The sequence below is a fragment of the Drosophila erecta genome, unplaced genomic scaffold (assembly GCF_003286155.1).
Source record: "Drosophila erecta strain 14021-0224.00,06,07 unplaced genomic scaffold, DereRS2 tig00000055-arrow-pilon, whole genome shotgun sequence".
Taxonomy (NCBI): Eukaryota; Metazoa; Arthropoda; class Insecta; order Diptera; family Drosophilidae; genus Drosophila; species Drosophila erecta.
In genome coordinates, this window is record NW_020825200.1 from 12,413,590 (window position 1) to 12,430,455 (window position 16,866).

Here is a 16,866-nt window from a genome sequence, read left to right on the forward strand (position 1 = left end):
GTAAATTAGAAGTGAAAGATTATGAGAACCGATTTCAACACACGTGCATACATATGTCTACAAAAGTATTTATCCCCAATATATACATCCCCATACCCTTCAAAATGTAGCTCAGCTCTCTGTACCCAAGTTGAGAATTAGAGTTGAAATTGTTGATTGAACAAATGAGGAAATGGAAAAGCTTTAAGAAACCAAATGATTGGACGACACTTTTATACACCGACATAAAAGTTGAACTAAACGGCTCAATTGAGTTCTTGGCAAAGAGTTTGCTCACCAGGTAGTACACGAAAGGCTCAACAGAATTCAGTATTAGCGGAAGGCAAGTTGCTGCGAGTATACAAAGAAAATCAAAATGTTATAACAAAGCACACCAAGAATAAATTAAAACAAAACTACATGTGTTGATGAAGAAATAAAATTTCAATGTTGTGAAATTTGAGGAAATAAAATACAAACAAAATTGTTTACTTCAAAAGTATTTCTGCGCATTTAAGCAAAATCGTAAACCAATGCTTCATCATTTCAACCTATAATGAGTCGAAGTTTTGCTAAGCAATTAACAACCAAGTAACGAAACAAGAAAATAATTAATTGTTAGAAAAACCATGAAAGTGTAAACGCTAATGGATGTCATGCATTTTAAGAGCATAGCAAAAGCTAAACTATTATATTACCGACAAAAGACAACACAAAATTCATTAACTTACGTACGTAAGTATGTTTGTATGTGCGTACATGCATAATAAAATATATTATTAAAATTATTATGTATTTCAAGCAAAGAATTGTGAATTAGTAATAAACAGAAACAAAATGTCAAGCAAAATGGTAAATAAAAAATGTACAATACAAAAAATATCTGCGTTGCTGTTTATATCTTACCATACCTGAAAAGGAGCTCCTTGAAAGTTAACCCCTAGTAAAACGGACAAACTTTCCCTTTCAATTAATTAATATATGTATATTTATTTATAATTATTATTACACAATGCAATGCAATTTCTAAATCCTTATACAAAATCTATATTTTTTGTTTTACAATTTTTAATTCTTATACCATGGTAATTGATTTCATTATTAGTCGTAGTTACAGTTAATATTAATTTATTTTATCTTTAAATAATTAGTAACATAATTTGGTTTTTGCGACTTAAATATTAATCAAATACACACAGGTATACAAAACTGAAGGACATATTAAAACTTTTACGCCTCACGCTTACAAATAAGAATCGATTTGATTTAAATTACAATAATCGAACTACTTCTTCTTTTGTCTTTTGTGTAACTTTAAAAATTAAACAAAAATACCATAAAGAAAAAGTGTAGTGTCGAAGATGGGGAGTTTAACCTGATATCACGTATATTTGGGATTGGTGCGGGTATTGGCAAAACAAAGAATAGTTGTGGGATGGGTGCCAAGAACGTTTAAATTGTGAACAGAACCAAATGGAAATTATAGTCAGGATAATTTGTAATTCATTTGCCAGGCCGCCATCTAAGAGAGCTTCAAGTAAGAGGGCGGCGAACATTTCTTACGCAAGAACTTGATTATGTACAATGGTAAGCAGGAGACCAGCGTGATGAGAGAAACCTTCCAAAGAAAATCGTACGACCAAATAAACTCCCAGTCTGAAAAGAACAATGTTATATAAAACTATTGACATTAATTACGCTTTACATACCGAAATATTCATGTAACACGGCCAGTGAAATGAGATAGAGCGCTAAACTGAATAGTTCCGCCAGCACCATTAACCTGTACACAAAGGGTCAATGTTAATGACACACGAAAAGTTGAAAAAAGTTGACAAAACTCACCTATGCCAAGTACGAACGGTGAGAGCCACCATGATGAGCTCCGTCATGATTAATGCCGAGAAACTGATCGCCACAATGTGGATAAACTCGTCCACAAAGAGTATTAGGGCTCCGTACATAATAACGCCGCCTTGGTATATGCTGATGAGTACCCATATAAAGAAGGTCTTGTAACTTAGACTGCGTCCTTTTGACAGATCCTTGTAAAGCTCCGGATATGTGACGGCTGTCTCCGATGTGATATCCTGATCCAGCACCAATGAGAACACCGGGAACATAGTGTACAGCGTCGAGTAACCGACCATGAGAAAGCCCTGGTACAAGGCCACCGAGCTGAGGTAGAAAACCGCTGAGAAGACCGCCTGCAATGTGGTTATGATCAAGCCGCGGTGGATAACGAACTGGGATAGGGCCGCCGAACGCTTGTAGCTTCTGCGTCCGTGGATAAGCAGGAGCTTGGCAATGTGCGAAAACTGCGGAATGCTGAAATCGCCAGCCAGCGAAGCTTGTCTTCCCTCGCGACCTTCAATTCCAACTCCAGCGTCCGCCTGCTGAATCATGCTAACATCGTTGCCGCCGTCACCTACGGCACAGGTTCGTTTGCCAGTGTGCTTTTGAATGAGAGCCACCACCTGTGCTTTCTGGGTTGGCGAGCAGCGGCAGCAGACGACGGCCGGTGAGGCCGTAGCCAGCTCCAGGAACTCTGGTCTGTAATACTGCAGGCAAACCTCGAGGGATTCGCCTGAGATGACCAATGCATGACCCTGCTTACGCCGGAAGCTGTTCAGCTCCTGGTGAGCATCGGTACGCGTCTTCACGGAACGCAAAACATGGAGTCCCTGGTTCCGGCCAATTAGCTGTGAGGACTTGGCAATACAGCAAGCAGTCTCCAGCTTGTCGCCCGTCAGCATCCAAACGCGAACTCCGGCATTGCGCAGCAGCTCCAGCGTTGGTCGTACGTTCTCCTGCAGACGATCCTCTACTCCTGTTAAACAGAGCAGTTCGAGCTCACGCTCAAGGGATTCTGTAACTGCCGCCACTTTTGCGACACGATCGGTAATGCTCAGTCGTGCAGCATTGTAGCGCGTCTCAAAGTCAGAGTACTGTTCCTCGGTGAGAACCTTCTTAGCCACAACAAGAGTGCGAAGGCCTTCCCGAGCCATGTTCCCTGACTCCTCGCTAAGCCAATCGTTGTACTGCACAATGCTAGACATAACCACGTCAGCACCCTTCAGGTAGAACGTTATCTGACCAGTTTTGCTCTCCCGCACTATAATTCCCATGCGCTTGCTCTCGCTGGTAAAGGGGAAAAGCTGCAAAATCTGATAGTGCAAAAGAATGTCATCTGTAAAGAAGTAGGATAAAAATAAGTCCCTTACTATGATTGTGTTATAAAAATACTTACTGTCTTCGCTGGGGGTCTTCACCTGCAACGTCATCGTGTTGAGATCCCTGGCAATCAGGGTCAAGCCCACCTGCTCAGTCCACTTTACTAGGGCAATCTCGTCCGGAGAAGCAGCCTGATACTGATGCTCTGTGTCCGTACTGCCAGGTGCCTCGATGTTTATCACAGATTTGGTTGGCGAGTTGTTACCGCCGGTAACAGTCGATGCCGTGGACACTGATCGGTTGTCCTCGTCATCGCTCACCGGTGTAACATTGTGGCATAGGGCAAGTGCTCGCACCGCCTCCCATTCTCTCCACCCCTCTGGGCGACGCATCCTGTTGCCAAACATCATTGGCTTGGTCGACTCTCCGCCGCTGCTCGAGCTGGATAAACTACCCTGCTGCTGTTGCAGAATATTTCCCGATAGCTTCTGTATCATCTGCCCAATGTGATGGAAAGTGTCTGCATCATGCGATACAATACCCAAGTGGATTTTCTTGAACACCATCTCGTTTTGAGTGAGTGTGCCCGTCTTGTCGGTCAATACGTAAGAGATGCGGCCCAATTCCTCTGGTATGGTAGTCGATCTCACTACAGTTCCCTGAATGTTTGAGTCATTTTGCATTTGCCACGAGTAAAAGGCCTTTCCCATGTCCAAATTGACACGCAGACTAATTGGAATGATGTAGGAGAAGAGCAGAACGAAGCGGAACATGTATCGATACCAGGGGCCGCCGAAACCCTTAAGCATCATCATGACTAGCGACAGTCCTAGCACGGCACAGAACAGAACCTGGATAAAACAGATAAGTTAGGAATTTCATAATCGTTAGATCTGATTCGTTCTCACCTTAGTCAATCCGTTAATCTCCATGTCTAGCAGTCCCACTTTGGACCTTGGCTGTGAGTTATTCATAACGCTGCGCGTTTCGCAGCCAGTGTATATGACAATTCCTGTGGCTGTTCCTGCGGCTACGACGGTGTTGGCCCAGAGGGTGTTCTCCACACTAAGACCTGTGTCTTCGCTACCATCTGCGATGCAGAACGTGGCGATGAAGCTGTGGATGTCGTTTTGTGGCTTCTCTACGTAAAAACTGGCATCGATGCTGTGTAGCTCCGAGTCTCGACTGAGTTTTTGAGTATACGGAACGGCGAGACGTGGTTTCCAGTCCGTCTCGCCATCCAGTTGGTCCGTACGAACGAAGACCGATCCGCTGCGATCGCTAGTGCGCAGCAGGATCAGATCCGCTGGCACGCGTTCGTTCTTTTCCACAATTATAACGTCACCGACCTTCAGCTTGGAGCTGGGTACCATCTCGTAGCCGCTGCCGTTGGTGGCCGATAGTCGCTTGTACTTCTGCGAGTTGACCTCGTGATCCCGCTGATGGCGGCGCAGATCGTCGACCGCCTCTCGGCAAATGGTGACCATCAGGACGAAGCCCAGCGGTCCCCAGTAGGTGTAGGGGTAGCCGATCCGGATGTCCGGAATGAACTGCGACAGCGCCATCAGCAGGAAGTACAGGTTGAGGAAGAAGCGAAACTGCTCGAACAGCACCAGCGGCAGGAAGGTGATGAAGTTGTACTTCTGGTTCCGGATCTCGTTCGGTGGGAACTTCTCCGTGTTGACCCGTCCCAGATTTACGGTGCGGGCTCTCAGCTCCCGTGGTCGAAACCATTTTCGCCAGCAGCTGTAAAGACAGACCAGGATCAGTATCACGCCGCCTTCGGTAAGAGTGTGAGCCAGAAACATCCTTCCGGCCAATATTCCCAGTCATCATACACCCTCTTAATTTCACAATCGAAATTTATAGAACGAGCAGGGCCTACGAGGTTCAAGCTTCAGTCTGCCGATCTTTATTGGTTTACATAGAATTTTGTTTATACTTCGAAACATAACGAAAAGAAGGGGTGAATCAAAACTATTCTTTCATTGTAAATCCGTAAATATTAAATTCAAATATTGTTATGGCTCTAGTAATTTAAATGAAGTCCATAAAACGTAAAATCTAAATGACGATTTTTCACGTCATGCAACAATATTTTAATAACAACTATGTTATATGTTATAACTAATAATGACGCACGAATATGAAATTTTTAGGCATAGACTCCCATATTTTGATGAATTCCCACGAACAGGGAACCTTTTAAGGCACTCCTAACAGTTATTGAATCTATAATATTCATATTCTGATGGGAGTTCCCTACTTGGTAGCAAGTGCTTTGCCAACGAATTAAAATTTCAATCACAGTCTGTGAGCACAGACACACGCAATGTTCATACAGGAGACGACCTTGAGTGGAAAATCGATAATAAAAACTCGAAAAATAAACAAAAGTGAAAATTCAGACACCAACAATAACGGTTTATGGTGTATATGCATTTGTGTGCAGATGTGAGTGTGGGTGTGAGAGAGAGAGTGTGCGAGTGGGAGGAGGAAAGCCTGGCTTGGTGTTAGAACGAGATTAACTGTAGTTAAGTTAATGTACATATTATGAATATGTTTAGTATAAGTACACAGCAAGTACATAAGCTGATAAGAAAACGGGATAAAGTACCCCGCGAACTGTGACACACTTAGTATGATTAGTAGGAATAGTATGATTCACACCTAAAAAGATACCAGCGATTTCGCTGGCGATTCAGCAACGGAATGTTCTCTCGCGCCATTGGCGTTGCTGCCGAATTTTGGGAGGTAGCATCATCCATGTTTGCTGGCCGAGAATCGCACTTATTTGATTTTTCCGAAATTATTTATGTAGTCTTGTGCAGCTTTTGTTCTCAGCAGTCGCAGCTGCCACTTGAATTCGATGATTTCCTTTGGCCCTTTTCACATTATCACAGGCGCGGCTCATGGCACACGCCTTCACAAAGCACTCCGAATAATAAAACTGCGTTATGCTAAATTCTTATGCACAAAACAAATGCAAAAGTGAAAATTCCGTATGAAAACTGCGTCGTCTGCGCGTTTAACAACCCTGTTTCTGTGATTCTATAGAAATCAATAAGGGGGAACGGGACAACTATATGGTTGTCATTCGGCAGAGCTGCCATTACAGTTTGCTACCTGAATCTGGCAACGCGCGTACCTTGTGCGCCAAATTCAAAAGAGCCGTCTGAAGGGGAGATCTTTATGGCATGTTTATTGCTCACTCAACAGGTCTTCTCGCTGCTTTCGTTAGCACTCGGATGTTAATTAAATAAGCTCTTGCCAGTTGTCTACGCTTCAGCTGCTTAGATCAGCACTAGCGATGTGCTGCTCCTCTTATTTGTTTGCCCACGAGCGAACTGGTTTTTCTACAGTTTTTTTTCTTTACGACCATTCTATTTCGCTGCTCGCGCTAGACGTGTGCGAATAGGAGCGCGCTTCAAAGTTTTGTCAATATAACACACACAGTCGTTGGCCAGACGATTTCATGTCATGATCTCATAAGAAAAAGTTGCCAAAAATGCTCAAGGAAAAGTTCAACGACCAGTCTGCAGCCAAAGACAAAACAAAAGAGCCAGCAGAATTAGCTCACCTGTGTGACTCATGCTGCACTTCAAAGTCAGCGCTTTTACCGTCGAAGCCTTCGGGTTTCGCCATAATCCCGAAATGTGTCACGCTAGTTAAATACGCCTAGATGCGTTTTTATGTATTTTTCCCTTTTAGAGGCTCGCTTATCGGTCGAATTGCGATTCAGCTGACGTCTCTCATCCTGAATTCTCAGTGAATAGAAATGCAATCGTTAACAATTGCAGCGGCCGTAACAAACAATTGCCGCAATTCGACTCGTTCTGAGAAATTAACTGGAAATATCAAAACGATTTGTAGACCTCAGCAGATTGGATTCCATGGTACTGCTCGAGAAAATTTTGTTTTTCGCCTTTTCTATTAAGTATGTACATACAAATTTTAACAGCTGCAATTCATTCATTCAGATTTGTGCAAGTGTGTACATTTCCTGCTTAGTAAATAAAGAGATTCCAAGATTTCGATAAAAGTTTAAGCCGTTCTAGTTTTGCTATATAAGCAATTAAAAATTTATTTTTTTTTCGGAACGTTAATTTAAAACGTTTATTTACGTTTTATTATGACTTAGAGCTATTATGACAACAAAATTAGAGCTATGAATCTCCTTTTTCCAGATTAGTTACTCGTGACATTATTTCTGCCCTTATACATCATTAGATAAATGCTTTATCAGTTCAGCTGCATTTGGCTTGATAGCAGTGCGCTATCATTGACCCAAATCAAAACAAAAACAAAGCATTTGCGGAATATTACTTTGCTAGGTAAGAGCTGGCAATTAATACATATAACAAAGAAACAAAACTTCACATATAATCTTTATCAACCTTCCAACGTCTTATTAAAAAGCTGAAACGTAAAAATTTAACAAATATCAAAATCTTAAAACATTTTAAACCGGAACCCGTTTCACCACATATCAAAATCAGCAAAACCGTAAAAGGGAATACCATTTTTCCCTGATATAGTTTTTTCCAGTGGGCTATAGTACAGCACACGAGTACATTTTGTGTAATTTATTCATTAACTATCGGTTACTCATTGCCCATTGCTTCAAACTTCTTCAACCATTTTCATTTATCGTGTGTGTCACAAAGAAAATGATTTACAAGTTTCTTCACAGATAACTGAGTCATTGAGGACTGAGAAATGTGTTCAAATAATGTTACAGTTGCTTACAGCTACTTGATACTTGTAGTATTTGTATTCGAGAACTCTAAATATAATACTCTACAGTCGTAGCGGTTTAAATTAAATAAAATAAATAAATAAAATGCAATTTTTAAAAGTAATATCTTTTTAAATCGATGTTTTCTATTCTATGGATAAATTGGAAAGAAACATTCATTTTCTTGAGCTTAAATGTCGAAAATTTTAGGGAACCTTAAACATTCATTTTCTTGAGCTTAAATGTCGAAAATTTTAGGGAACCTTAAATGAATTTGTCCAGCGATAAATTTGGAACAGCGATAAATTATTATTATTTTTGAACAGCAGACAATATATGTACCTATTTGTACCATATGCACACATGGCGATTGCGGAAAAAGGCAAATATGGTTATTCGGGAGGGAGTGGCACGTTTACACGTGTACAATATACCCTTTCACGGGTAACCGGATTGGAATGAGGTGAGCCATGAATAGTGTGACTTGCGCTGCCTTCTGCCTTCTGCCTTTTGGTTATTAACCCACATTGCCGGTGGGTGGAAAACAATGGCAGGCCAAGTTGCGGGCGTCAATCGTTGTGGCATTTCACCGCTCAAGCCCCTTTTGCCATGGCTTTTTCTGTTCCCAGCCATTTGCATTCGCAACTAGATAAACAGCTAACGGCGACTAGAAAATAATAACATTAGGCGTTACCATTGACAGTTTGTGGCGTCCACGGGGCGGTCAGGGGGATTGGGGGCGTGGCGCACTAATTTGCATGCAGCTAAGTGAAAAAAGCTTGGGAAAAGTTTTTGGTCAGTTGGTAATGGTATTGGTTGTAGCAATTACAATTAGCTTAAGTGTGATTGATTCGAGTCTTCATCAAATTATTGAACAGGTTTGAAAATCTCTCTGAACTCTTGAACAAGTTTCTAATATTTTATATATTTAAGTACATCCATAATTTTGTTTTTAACTTAATATTTTTAAAATTATTAACGTAACGTTATCAGTAGCTCTTTTACTTGATAGAGCAATGGATTATTTTGGTAAATAGAGGAAATATAAGCGGCGAGCTGGTTCCACCACAGTGGCCACCGTGGCAACAGCAATCACGCCAACAAACTGTGCCGCCTGGCGCCTCGCTTTGCAATTCTAATCGGCCTGTCGAAATCTTTGAGCCTCATATAACCGAAACGGCAATTGGAGTTGAGCGTTGTAACGATGTAACGAAAAACCCAAGAAAAGTTTCGAGCACCCCGAAAAAGCTAGGCTTTGTGTAAGAAAACCTTGAAGAGAAGTTGAATCGGTGAAGGCCTCAAGATATTTTCGTGGTCAGAGGGCGATAAAGAGCTAAAGACGCACTCAAAAAGCAACAAATGACATTGAAGCATTGAATGTAAAGATGAAGACAAATATACACCAAAAGTGTTAAGTTATTTCAGTAAATACATTGAAAGCATTGCTGTACGCTAATGTGAAAGTAATTTACCAAGACCATTTCACGATATTGATTTCTTTAAGTCTTAAATTAGGGATAGTTTAATTCAGTTAAGGAAAACAGATGAAGCCGCGGCTAGGGATCACTTTTTGCCCGACTTTTTGATCCCGCCGCCAACAAGAGGTCCCTTCTTGGAGGCACCTGCCTTGGCTGCCTCCAGAGCCTTCTTCTGCTCCTTCTGCTTCTGCTTGAAGGCCATGTCCTCCTCGTCTAGATTCTTCGAGTCCTTCTTCGGTGCCTTTAGGGGCTTCTTCTTACCGCCTTCGCGTCCAGACATTTTGACTTGCTATTGCCTTTTTACACGTTCGACGATTTCTATCTCAGTATCTGTCTATGTTTACTGTTCCGACATAAAAGTGACAATAAGATTTTCGCTTTGTACGCTTTGTCAAAGCTAGAGAGTACGTATGTATGTACATACATATCATGTATTGCCATAGAAAACATTTAAATGCGGATCGGGCAATCATTTGAAATCGAGCGATTCTGATAAGCCGCGAAAAGGTAGCGGCAGAGAAACTTTCAATTTTTAACAGCAAAAGCAGAGAAACAGGATAGAATGCTATAGTCGAGTTCCCCGACTATCAGATACCCGTTACACAAGTGGAAGTGCAAATGAGAAATTTCAACATTTTCCGGAATATCGGTAGAAATTGGGAAAAAGTTAATAATCTCAATATTCGAGTAAGGGGTATAATAATTACAAAAAAAATTAAATTAAAAAAATATTGTAAATTTGAATGCAGATTTTTAGAGAATTGCGCCAGAAACATTTAGAGGTATGCCACTTAAAAATCCGATTAAGATAAGTTGAGTTATGAAGTTTAGAACTTCGGCCTTGGGACATTTCTCAATTGTTTTGAATTTCTTCAACATTATCATATCAAAAAAAAATTACAAAAAAATTTAACAAAAATAATTTTCTAAATTTGAATGCAGATTTTTAGAGAATTGCGTCAGAAACATTTAGAGGTATGCCACTTAAAAATCCGATTAAGATAAGTTGAGTTATTGAGTTTAGAACTTCAGCCTAGGAACATTTCTTAATTATTTTGAATTTCTGCAACATCTTACATCAAAAATTTTACAAAAAAATTAAAAAAAAATACATTTCTAAATTTGAATGCAGATCTTTAGAGAATTGCTCCAGAAACATTTTGAGGTATGCCACTTAAAAATCCGATAAAGATAAGTTGAGTTATGGAGTTTAGCACTTCACTTAATCTTAACATTCTAGCTTTTGTAGTTCCTGAGATAGATGCGTTCATACGGACATGGCCAGTTCGACTCAGCTATTGATCCTAATCAAGAATATACATACTTTATATGATCGGAAACGCTTCCTTCTGCCTGTTACACACATTTCAACAAATATAGTATACCCTTTTATTCTACGAGTAACGGGTATAAAAATAAAAACTTTAAAGCGACTCCCTTCTTCTGTACAACTCGTTTGTATTTTTTAGAAACCTTGAATACAACGTTGTGTGGCCAAAACCAGCTGAGGAACTGGTTTTCAAATTTTTAGCATTTTTTGGTGATTTCTTGAGTCGCTTTTTTGGTCGCCTACCAATCGAGTTCCAAGTCACACGGCAAACGTCGATTAAAAATGCACAGCTAACGGGTGAAGTTGTATGTGATATTTTTGGCCAAAGTTTTGCGGCAACAAGAGTTTGTACTCCAAAACAAAAAATAATAAGAAAAACACTCAGTGGGTGTGGAGCAAATGTGGAGGGCGGCACGGATAGCAATGTTTGCGATTCGTTTATGCCTTGTCACCCAACCAAGTCGCTCGTCTTGGCCACTATTTATAGCCGTGTTTTTGTTATTATTTTCCATTCGTTGAAATCTTTCCCCCAGACTTGGGAGTCGTCACGTTTATCGATTTGCACAGTCCGTCGACGCGCAGAAAGCGAAATGTTTTTAATTTTCTTTCTACGATCCACTTACAGACGTGGCTGCTTGTTCGCATGTGCGGCCTTTCTCAAAAGTTCTCTCGTGCTTCCTCTCTAATTAGGTAAATTAAAAATATATCTCGGAATCGCTATATATGTTATATCTGCTATATACGTATGTATGCTACACATACATATATACAGTTGCATTCATTGTGTGTATGTCACACATATGTATGTGGCGCACACATCTTCACACTTTCAGCTAGAATTTATTTTCTTGGAAATGTGTTTCGTAAAAGTTCTAAGTTAAAAAGAACATCAAATTGCAAGACAACGTAATTTGCCCACTCTGCTGCTCATTTTAAGAAACCTCACAAAGATTTGGCTCATGCCAAAAAATAATAAACAAATATTTCAAAACAACAACTTGTTCGCCGTAAAACTGTTGAATTACGAAAGTGATGGGATGCCGAGAAAGATAGAAGGGACAACGCTGCTTCTTGCCAAATATTAAATATAATATATAGATACATTGAAATTATTTATAGAAGTTTGAGAAAAACTGCTTTATACCTATTGTTGTCGGCATTTTATGAGATTAGGTATTCTGAGTTCTAAGCCAAGCATTATAATAAATTTATTGAGTTGACATTATGGGACTGCGGAAACACATATTTAAACGTGCACACTACATTTAAACAGACGCAATAAAAAAATCATATTAAGCGATAATGATTTTTAAAAGTAGTAAAAATATTTGAAATTTCAAGGTCTTTATATAATAGATTAAACAATACTGTCTTCTGCTCTAGTTATAAAACATTTAATTTAATAAAAATATGAACGACCTAACCATTTTTTGTAGAGGCAACACTTCAGTTCCCGGTGTTTTGCTGGCCAGTGAACAGCTGTTGCAGAGCTATGTACCCTATACTCTCGCTTTACTCCCGCCGCCAACTATTGCAGCAGTGAAATGGAAATATTGCGCATACGCAGCGTTGGCGGAGGGTAACGACTGGATCGCACCGAAAGCAGACTCACCTGCAGAGGCACAGCTTGCAGACGTTGCCCAGGCTGCGACTCTTGCTTTTCCGCCGATTGTGCTGGTAGAAGACCGTGGATGAGCCATTTTCCGGATCGATAACGGTGTTGCTGTGCGTACCGCCATTGCTGAGATCCCCCGTGGCTGCAGCTCCTCCAGATGATGCTGCACTGCCATCGGCAGTGGTTACTCCGATGCCGATGCCGGTGCCACTACCATTACCACTGCCACCCCCACCGCCACCGATCGATCCCGCCCCCGCGACGCCCGATGACGTGTGCGTTAATTGCGCCAGTTTCGAAATGCTGCTGTAGCTACCGTTTGAGTGTTTGGCGCGCTCGCGACTCCGCTCATTTCTATAACGTATCTGGCCGGCGGCAGAGCCAAAACTGTTGGATCCGAAGAGATTGCCCAGAAAGCTGCCTCCGCCGCCGGCGGCAGAGCTGCCAGCGACGGCGTCGACGCCGCTGTAGCCCATGGAGGTTTTGCGTCGCCCCCTAATGTTGTTGTTGTTCTGTTTACCGCTCGGTACATCGCGGCGTATGAGCAATTCGGTCTCCGAATCCGTTTCGCTCTCTTCGTCGAAGTCTCGTAGCGGTACATTGCTCTCAGCCATTTTCAAACAAAGAGAGTTTAAGAGAGAGCAAGCAGTCAGCTTAAAGTGGTAAATTTTGATTAAGAGAGCTGTTAGGAAGAGTTTTGGCGCCTGAACTGAACTAATTAGCACCAGAAATGCAGTTTTACTCCCACTATCAGCTGCTATTGTCTCAGAAAAATTAAATGCTGGGTACTCAGTTAGTCTTATTGCCACGTTTCCATTGAGCAATTTCCAGGTGTGAACGACTGCTGCTCCTTATCACATCTGCGTTTTATTTTTTTATTTTTTGTTTGAGCGGTAAACATGTAGGGTAAACACTATATAAGCGTAAATCATGGGCATTCCCGGTCGTCCGCTTATCAGTGGCTACAGTTGCCGGCTACCAAATCGTAACCGTAAATGCCAATTGCCTACTATAGCTCAGCGTTTCAATTTAATTGATATGAATTCGATAAATAAAAGGCCAAGGCCCGGGCCACACACACATATGCAAAGGCACCACATTTAACACGTTGATTTGCGGGCTTTTCGCGATTTCAATTCTTTATTTGATTATCGCACTTCGTTTGGTCCGGCTTTGGGTCTTTGACAGCACATTTTTTATTTATAAATAGTCCGGATGTAGCCCGAAAAACATTTAAATCCCGGAAACAAGTTGCCAGCGAAATAAGTTTGCCAAATGGTAATCAGCTGGCTTTACAGACCACTGTTAAGGGAACGGAACGTTGTGCAGCACTACCCAAGGTTTGGTTGTAAAATTTTGAATTTATAAATAAATTTTTAAAGCAAAACTTACATCATTCATATTAAACAGAAAATGTTTATATACGCATATGCATCAGTATGTAGTAACATATGCCCAAATTCTAAGCTTCATGATATAAATTAACTGATTTCACAGTTTGCAACACTTATTGGCGCCTCATTCAAACACAAAAAATAAATAAACTTAGTTTTAGAAGCAGCTTAATACCAGTACATACGAAAAGAAAGGGAGGAAGCTTAGGTTTTCCGCAAGGTAAGCACTTTGTTTTTTTGTGCTGTTGAACATTGTTCGGCTTTATCTTTATCGAAGTATTTGTAACATTTGGCATGCCCATTAAATATGTATTTGGCGTTTATAAAATATTTAATGTTTATTCGTAGCTTATAGTAGCAAACAAACAATAAAAGGAAATTTACACAGAGATCTTAAACAACTAAAAATAATATTATCGCAATGGACTGCCGACTACCATTGAGTTTCATAATTAAAAGTATACAATACGCGACCAATCCAAAATACCTGCTTAGGTGGAGCCGCTAAACAATGCTAGCTATTGGATATAAGCGCTTGAAATATAACACTTTTGGGTGCAGTAGCTCAGCTGCGCTCAGTTTGCAGGGTTATGTTGGAGTCCGAATTGGAATAGTTATGTTCCAGCCGCGGTCGAAACTCATCCTCACCATCTGAATAGGAGCCCACCGAACGGCAAATGCTGGAAGAAAATGACATCATATTATTATTAAATTTTGTCATATGAGTCCGGTAAAGTTTCTCTGCTTGGCTCTGAATATAGACATATAATATATTACCGTTGAGTTGACGCATAGCCTTCGATAGCCAGCGCCTGACTCACGCCCGGTGGCAACAGCTGCTGGAGCAGTGCATCTTTGACCGTCGGCAGTGGCACATGATTCATGTCGACCGAAGAGTGCGATTGCGACAGGTGCGGAGCTGTCAATCCATTTGCCAAGCGTGCTTCTCCACCGCTAGCTCCAACTGCTGTACCATCCCGTTCGTCGACCTCATCCCTTTGCGTTCGTTCGATGTAGCGAAGAGTGCTGAATAGCTCCAGCAGATTGCCAAAAGTGTTTCGCAGATCGCACTGACCCGTGATGTCGAAGCACAGCTGAGAAACATTCTGGCGCAAAAGGTAGATGGCATACTTTGTTTGCTGCGATGGCAAAATGGAGCGCGTGTACAGAGGAAATCTGAAAGGGAACAAATAAGATACCAAAAAGCAATATTTAGTCGAAGTGCTTACTCTCTTGTGGTGTACGTTAACTCCTTAATATCGTCTACAATTCGTGCTTTCGATGGCTCGTACAGAATACGGTTCCTCAGGGGCCGGTCCATAATGATGGCTAGCATCTGCACCAAATGGGCAACATAGCCCAGTGCCGCACTCACTGCCAGAGGCGAGACGTTATCCAGCAGCTGCGCATTGGCCGCCTGACGGGACTCGCTCGTGTATTGCTCCATGTGAGGAAAGGCGATGCCGCAGATGCTAAATTGCCGACTGCCCACATTCTGGATGTTATAGATCTCCTGTAGCTCCAACACCAGTGTGGACATTCGGCGCTCCACCTAATTAAGGTGAAAAACTTAATTAATACTTGTGAATTGTTATAAGACTACGAATCCCCCACCTGCCGTTCTATATGTCTTCTTTGATCGCGCTGCTCCAGATGTTGAGGTGCCAGGGTTCGTAGCTCTAGGCGTTCCTTTTCCAGTCGATGTCGCTGGCTGTGGAGCTGCTTTTGCAGTGCCTCCCGCTGTTCCCTCATTTCCTCCAGCCGTTGACGGGCTCGCTCGTTTCGTTGCCGAAACGTTTCGCGCTCCGCTTTCAGTAGTCGTTGTTGACTGCTTAGCGCTTCGATCCTTCTAGTTAACTGCTGGGCATTATAAAGCGTAAGGGGCGCGATCTGCTGCTGCTCGGCGAGCAATACGCTCAGGGCGCGACCCATGGAATGGTATTGATGGGCGGAGTGGTCGCCGGACAACGATGTGGTGCGGGGCTTCAAGCGCAGCTCGTTCCTCGTCACACAGTGCACACTGAGGCGCGCAATTTCCCGGCAAACCTCGGCCATTTGACGCCTCTTCTGCTGATGCAAACGTTGCAGACGTTGCAGCGTCAGAAGCTTTTCCAAATTGTTGCTGCGTCGAATCTCCTGCCGTTGGCACTTCAGCTGTGCATAGCGCATCGTACTCATTCGCAGCACGGGACTTGAACTCCGGCTGACAGCCGGCGAGTTTATGCCCTCATCTTGCGGCTCTTCTAGTTCCTCTTCTTCCGCATACTTTTGGTAGTGCAAATGCAGCTGCGACTGCAAACCCTGCTCGCTTATCATCGACGGGGAGGCAAACTGCTCGCCATTCAATTGAAAGACTAAGCAATTTCGTCCGCACTGGGACAAGGTGAGGGGTGACAAGGGTATAAGGCCGGAGAAGTAGACGCCCCAGCAAAACAGTAATTCGGGAGGACGTGTCAGCCTGCTGGGCGTCAACTGGGATCTTCTGGAAGTAAGTTGGGTGGTGATAGCTGAGTTCTATTTGCAAGCAGACTTCTTACCCGCACACATCCTTATTCCTTAGCTCAACCTCAGGCGGCTGGCTATCCCTCCTTTCCGCCGGATAGTGCTTCCACACCTTGACACACACACACTGCGCATTGGTTTTCCGCCAGGCCTCGTCGTCCGCACAAATCTCCGCCCACTTTTGCTGTTGGTGACGCTGCGGCAGCTTTTCGCTGGTGTAGAACGCCTCACTTGCCTTCTCCGTATGCAGTGTGTAGTAGAGGAACACATCATCCGGCTCGACCACCAGGAGCGACTTTTCTTGCGGCCCGGACTCAATATTGAATCCCTGAATCCGGGTGAGGTTCCGCAGTCGAAGTTGCTGAGTGGCCAGTGGCAGCCACTTGCGGCATCGCGGCCGTAGGTTCATCGTAATACGCGGTTCCGGACGAGGTGCGGATTACGCGAGGCCCGCACTCCAGTTCATGGTACACTATGACTATGATTGTTGTAGTTTTTCGACAGAAACTTTTAACAAAAAAAATTATTGCCCGAACAAACAGCTGTTTGTTGATGCACAAGTGCTGCTAAACGTTGAAGGCACGCAATAGTGGTGTCGAATACACTGTTTAGCTTTTATTTCACTAATTTGGCTATTTCCGTTTTTATTCAAAATT

General features: G+C 42.4%; 3 protein-coding genes across 5 annotated transcripts; all 3 read right to left on the reverse strand.

The window, feature by feature from the left end:
• Positions 1 to 971: 971 nt before the first annotated feature.
• Positions 972 to 12,928, reverse strand: LOC6541777 (probable phospholipid-transporting ATPase IIB). 2 transcript variants are annotated; one of them, XM_015159461.2, is made up of 6 exons: positions 12,312 to 12,928; positions 4,062 to 4,899; positions 3,230 to 4,004; positions 1,825 to 3,169; positions 1,689 to 1,762; positions 972 to 1,635 (listed from the first exon to the last, which is right to left on the reverse strand). In XM_015159461.2, exons 1-6 carry the CDS (start codon positions 12,926 to 12,928, stop codon positions 1,502 to 1,504), a joined length of 3,783 nt encoding a protein of 1,260 aa, XP_015014947.1. In that variant the 3' UTR covers positions 972 to 1,501. The 2 variants fall into 2 exon arrangements, with proteins under 2 accessions (XP_015014947.1, XP_001969645.2); XM_001969609.3 differs by lacking the exon at positions 12,312 to 12,928 and adding an exon at positions 5,824 to 6,219 and having other exon boundaries at positions 1,502 to 1,635.
• Positions 9,372 to 9,760, reverse strand: LOC6541335 (translation machinery-associated protein 7 homolog). Its single transcript, XM_001969610.3, has one exon. The coding sequence runs from the start codon at positions 9,647 to 9,649 to the stop codon at positions 9,455 to 9,457; it is 195 nt and encodes a 64-aa protein (XP_001969646.1). The 5' UTR covers positions 9,650 to 9,760; the 3' UTR covers positions 9,372 to 9,454.
• Positions 12,929 to 14,029: 1,101 nt separating the features above from the next.
• LOC6542562 (UV radiation resistance-associated gene protein) lies at positions 14,030 to 16,787 on the reverse strand. Of its 2 annotated transcripts, none has more exons than XM_015159460.2 (5): positions 16,246 to 16,787; positions 15,323 to 16,187; positions 14,938 to 15,260; positions 14,486 to 14,884; positions 14,030 to 14,388 (listed from the first exon to the last, which is right to left on the reverse strand). In XM_015159460.2, the coding sequence occupies exons 1-5, from the start codon at positions 16,617 to 16,619 to the stop codon at positions 14,274 to 14,276; spliced, it is 2,076 nt and encodes a 691-aa protein (XP_015014946.1). In that variant the 5' UTR covers positions 16,620 to 16,787; the 3' UTR covers positions 14,030 to 14,273. The 2 variants fall into 2 exon arrangements, with proteins under 2 accessions (XP_015014946.1, XP_001969648.1); XM_001969612.3 differs by having other exon boundaries at positions 15,323 to 16,190.
• Between the last annotated feature and the right edge of the window lie 79 nt (positions 16,788 to 16,866).

What these genes read in the sequence shown, in the direction of transcription:
- LOC6541335 (XM_001969610.3), bottom strand. Translation starts at nt 9,649, where the DNA reads ATGTCTGGACGCGAAGGCGGTAAGAAGAAGCCCCTAAAGGCACCGAAG.
- LOC6541777 (XM_015159461.2), bottom strand. Translation starts at nt 12,928, where the DNA reads ATGGCTGAGAGCAATGTACCGCTACGAGACTTCGACGAAGAGAGCGAA. An exon ending in GAAGACCCCCAGCGAAGACA is followed by an intron (nt 3,170 to 3,229) that starts GTAAGTATTTTT and finishes ACTTCTTTACAG; the next exon opens with ATGACATTCTTTTGCACTAT. An exon ending in ACCGTTCGTACTTGGCATAG is followed by an intron (nt 1,763 to 1,824) that starts GTGAGTTTTGTC and finishes CTTTGTGTACAG; the next exon opens with GTTAATGGTGCTGGCGGAAC.
- LOC6542562 (XM_001969612.3), bottom strand. Translation starts at nt 16,619, where the DNA reads ATGAACCTACGGCCGCGATGCCGCAAGTGGCTGCCACTGGCCACTCAG. An exon ending in GAAGACATATAGAACGGCAG is followed by an intron (nt 15,261 to 15,322) that starts GTGGGGGATTCG and finishes CACCTTAATTAG; the next exon opens with GTGGAGCGCCGAATGTCCAC. An exon ending in GGCTATGCGTCAACTCAACG is followed by an intron (nt 14,389 to 14,485) that starts GTAATATATTAT and finishes ATTTTCTTCCAG; the next exon opens with CATTTGCCGTTCGGTGGGCT.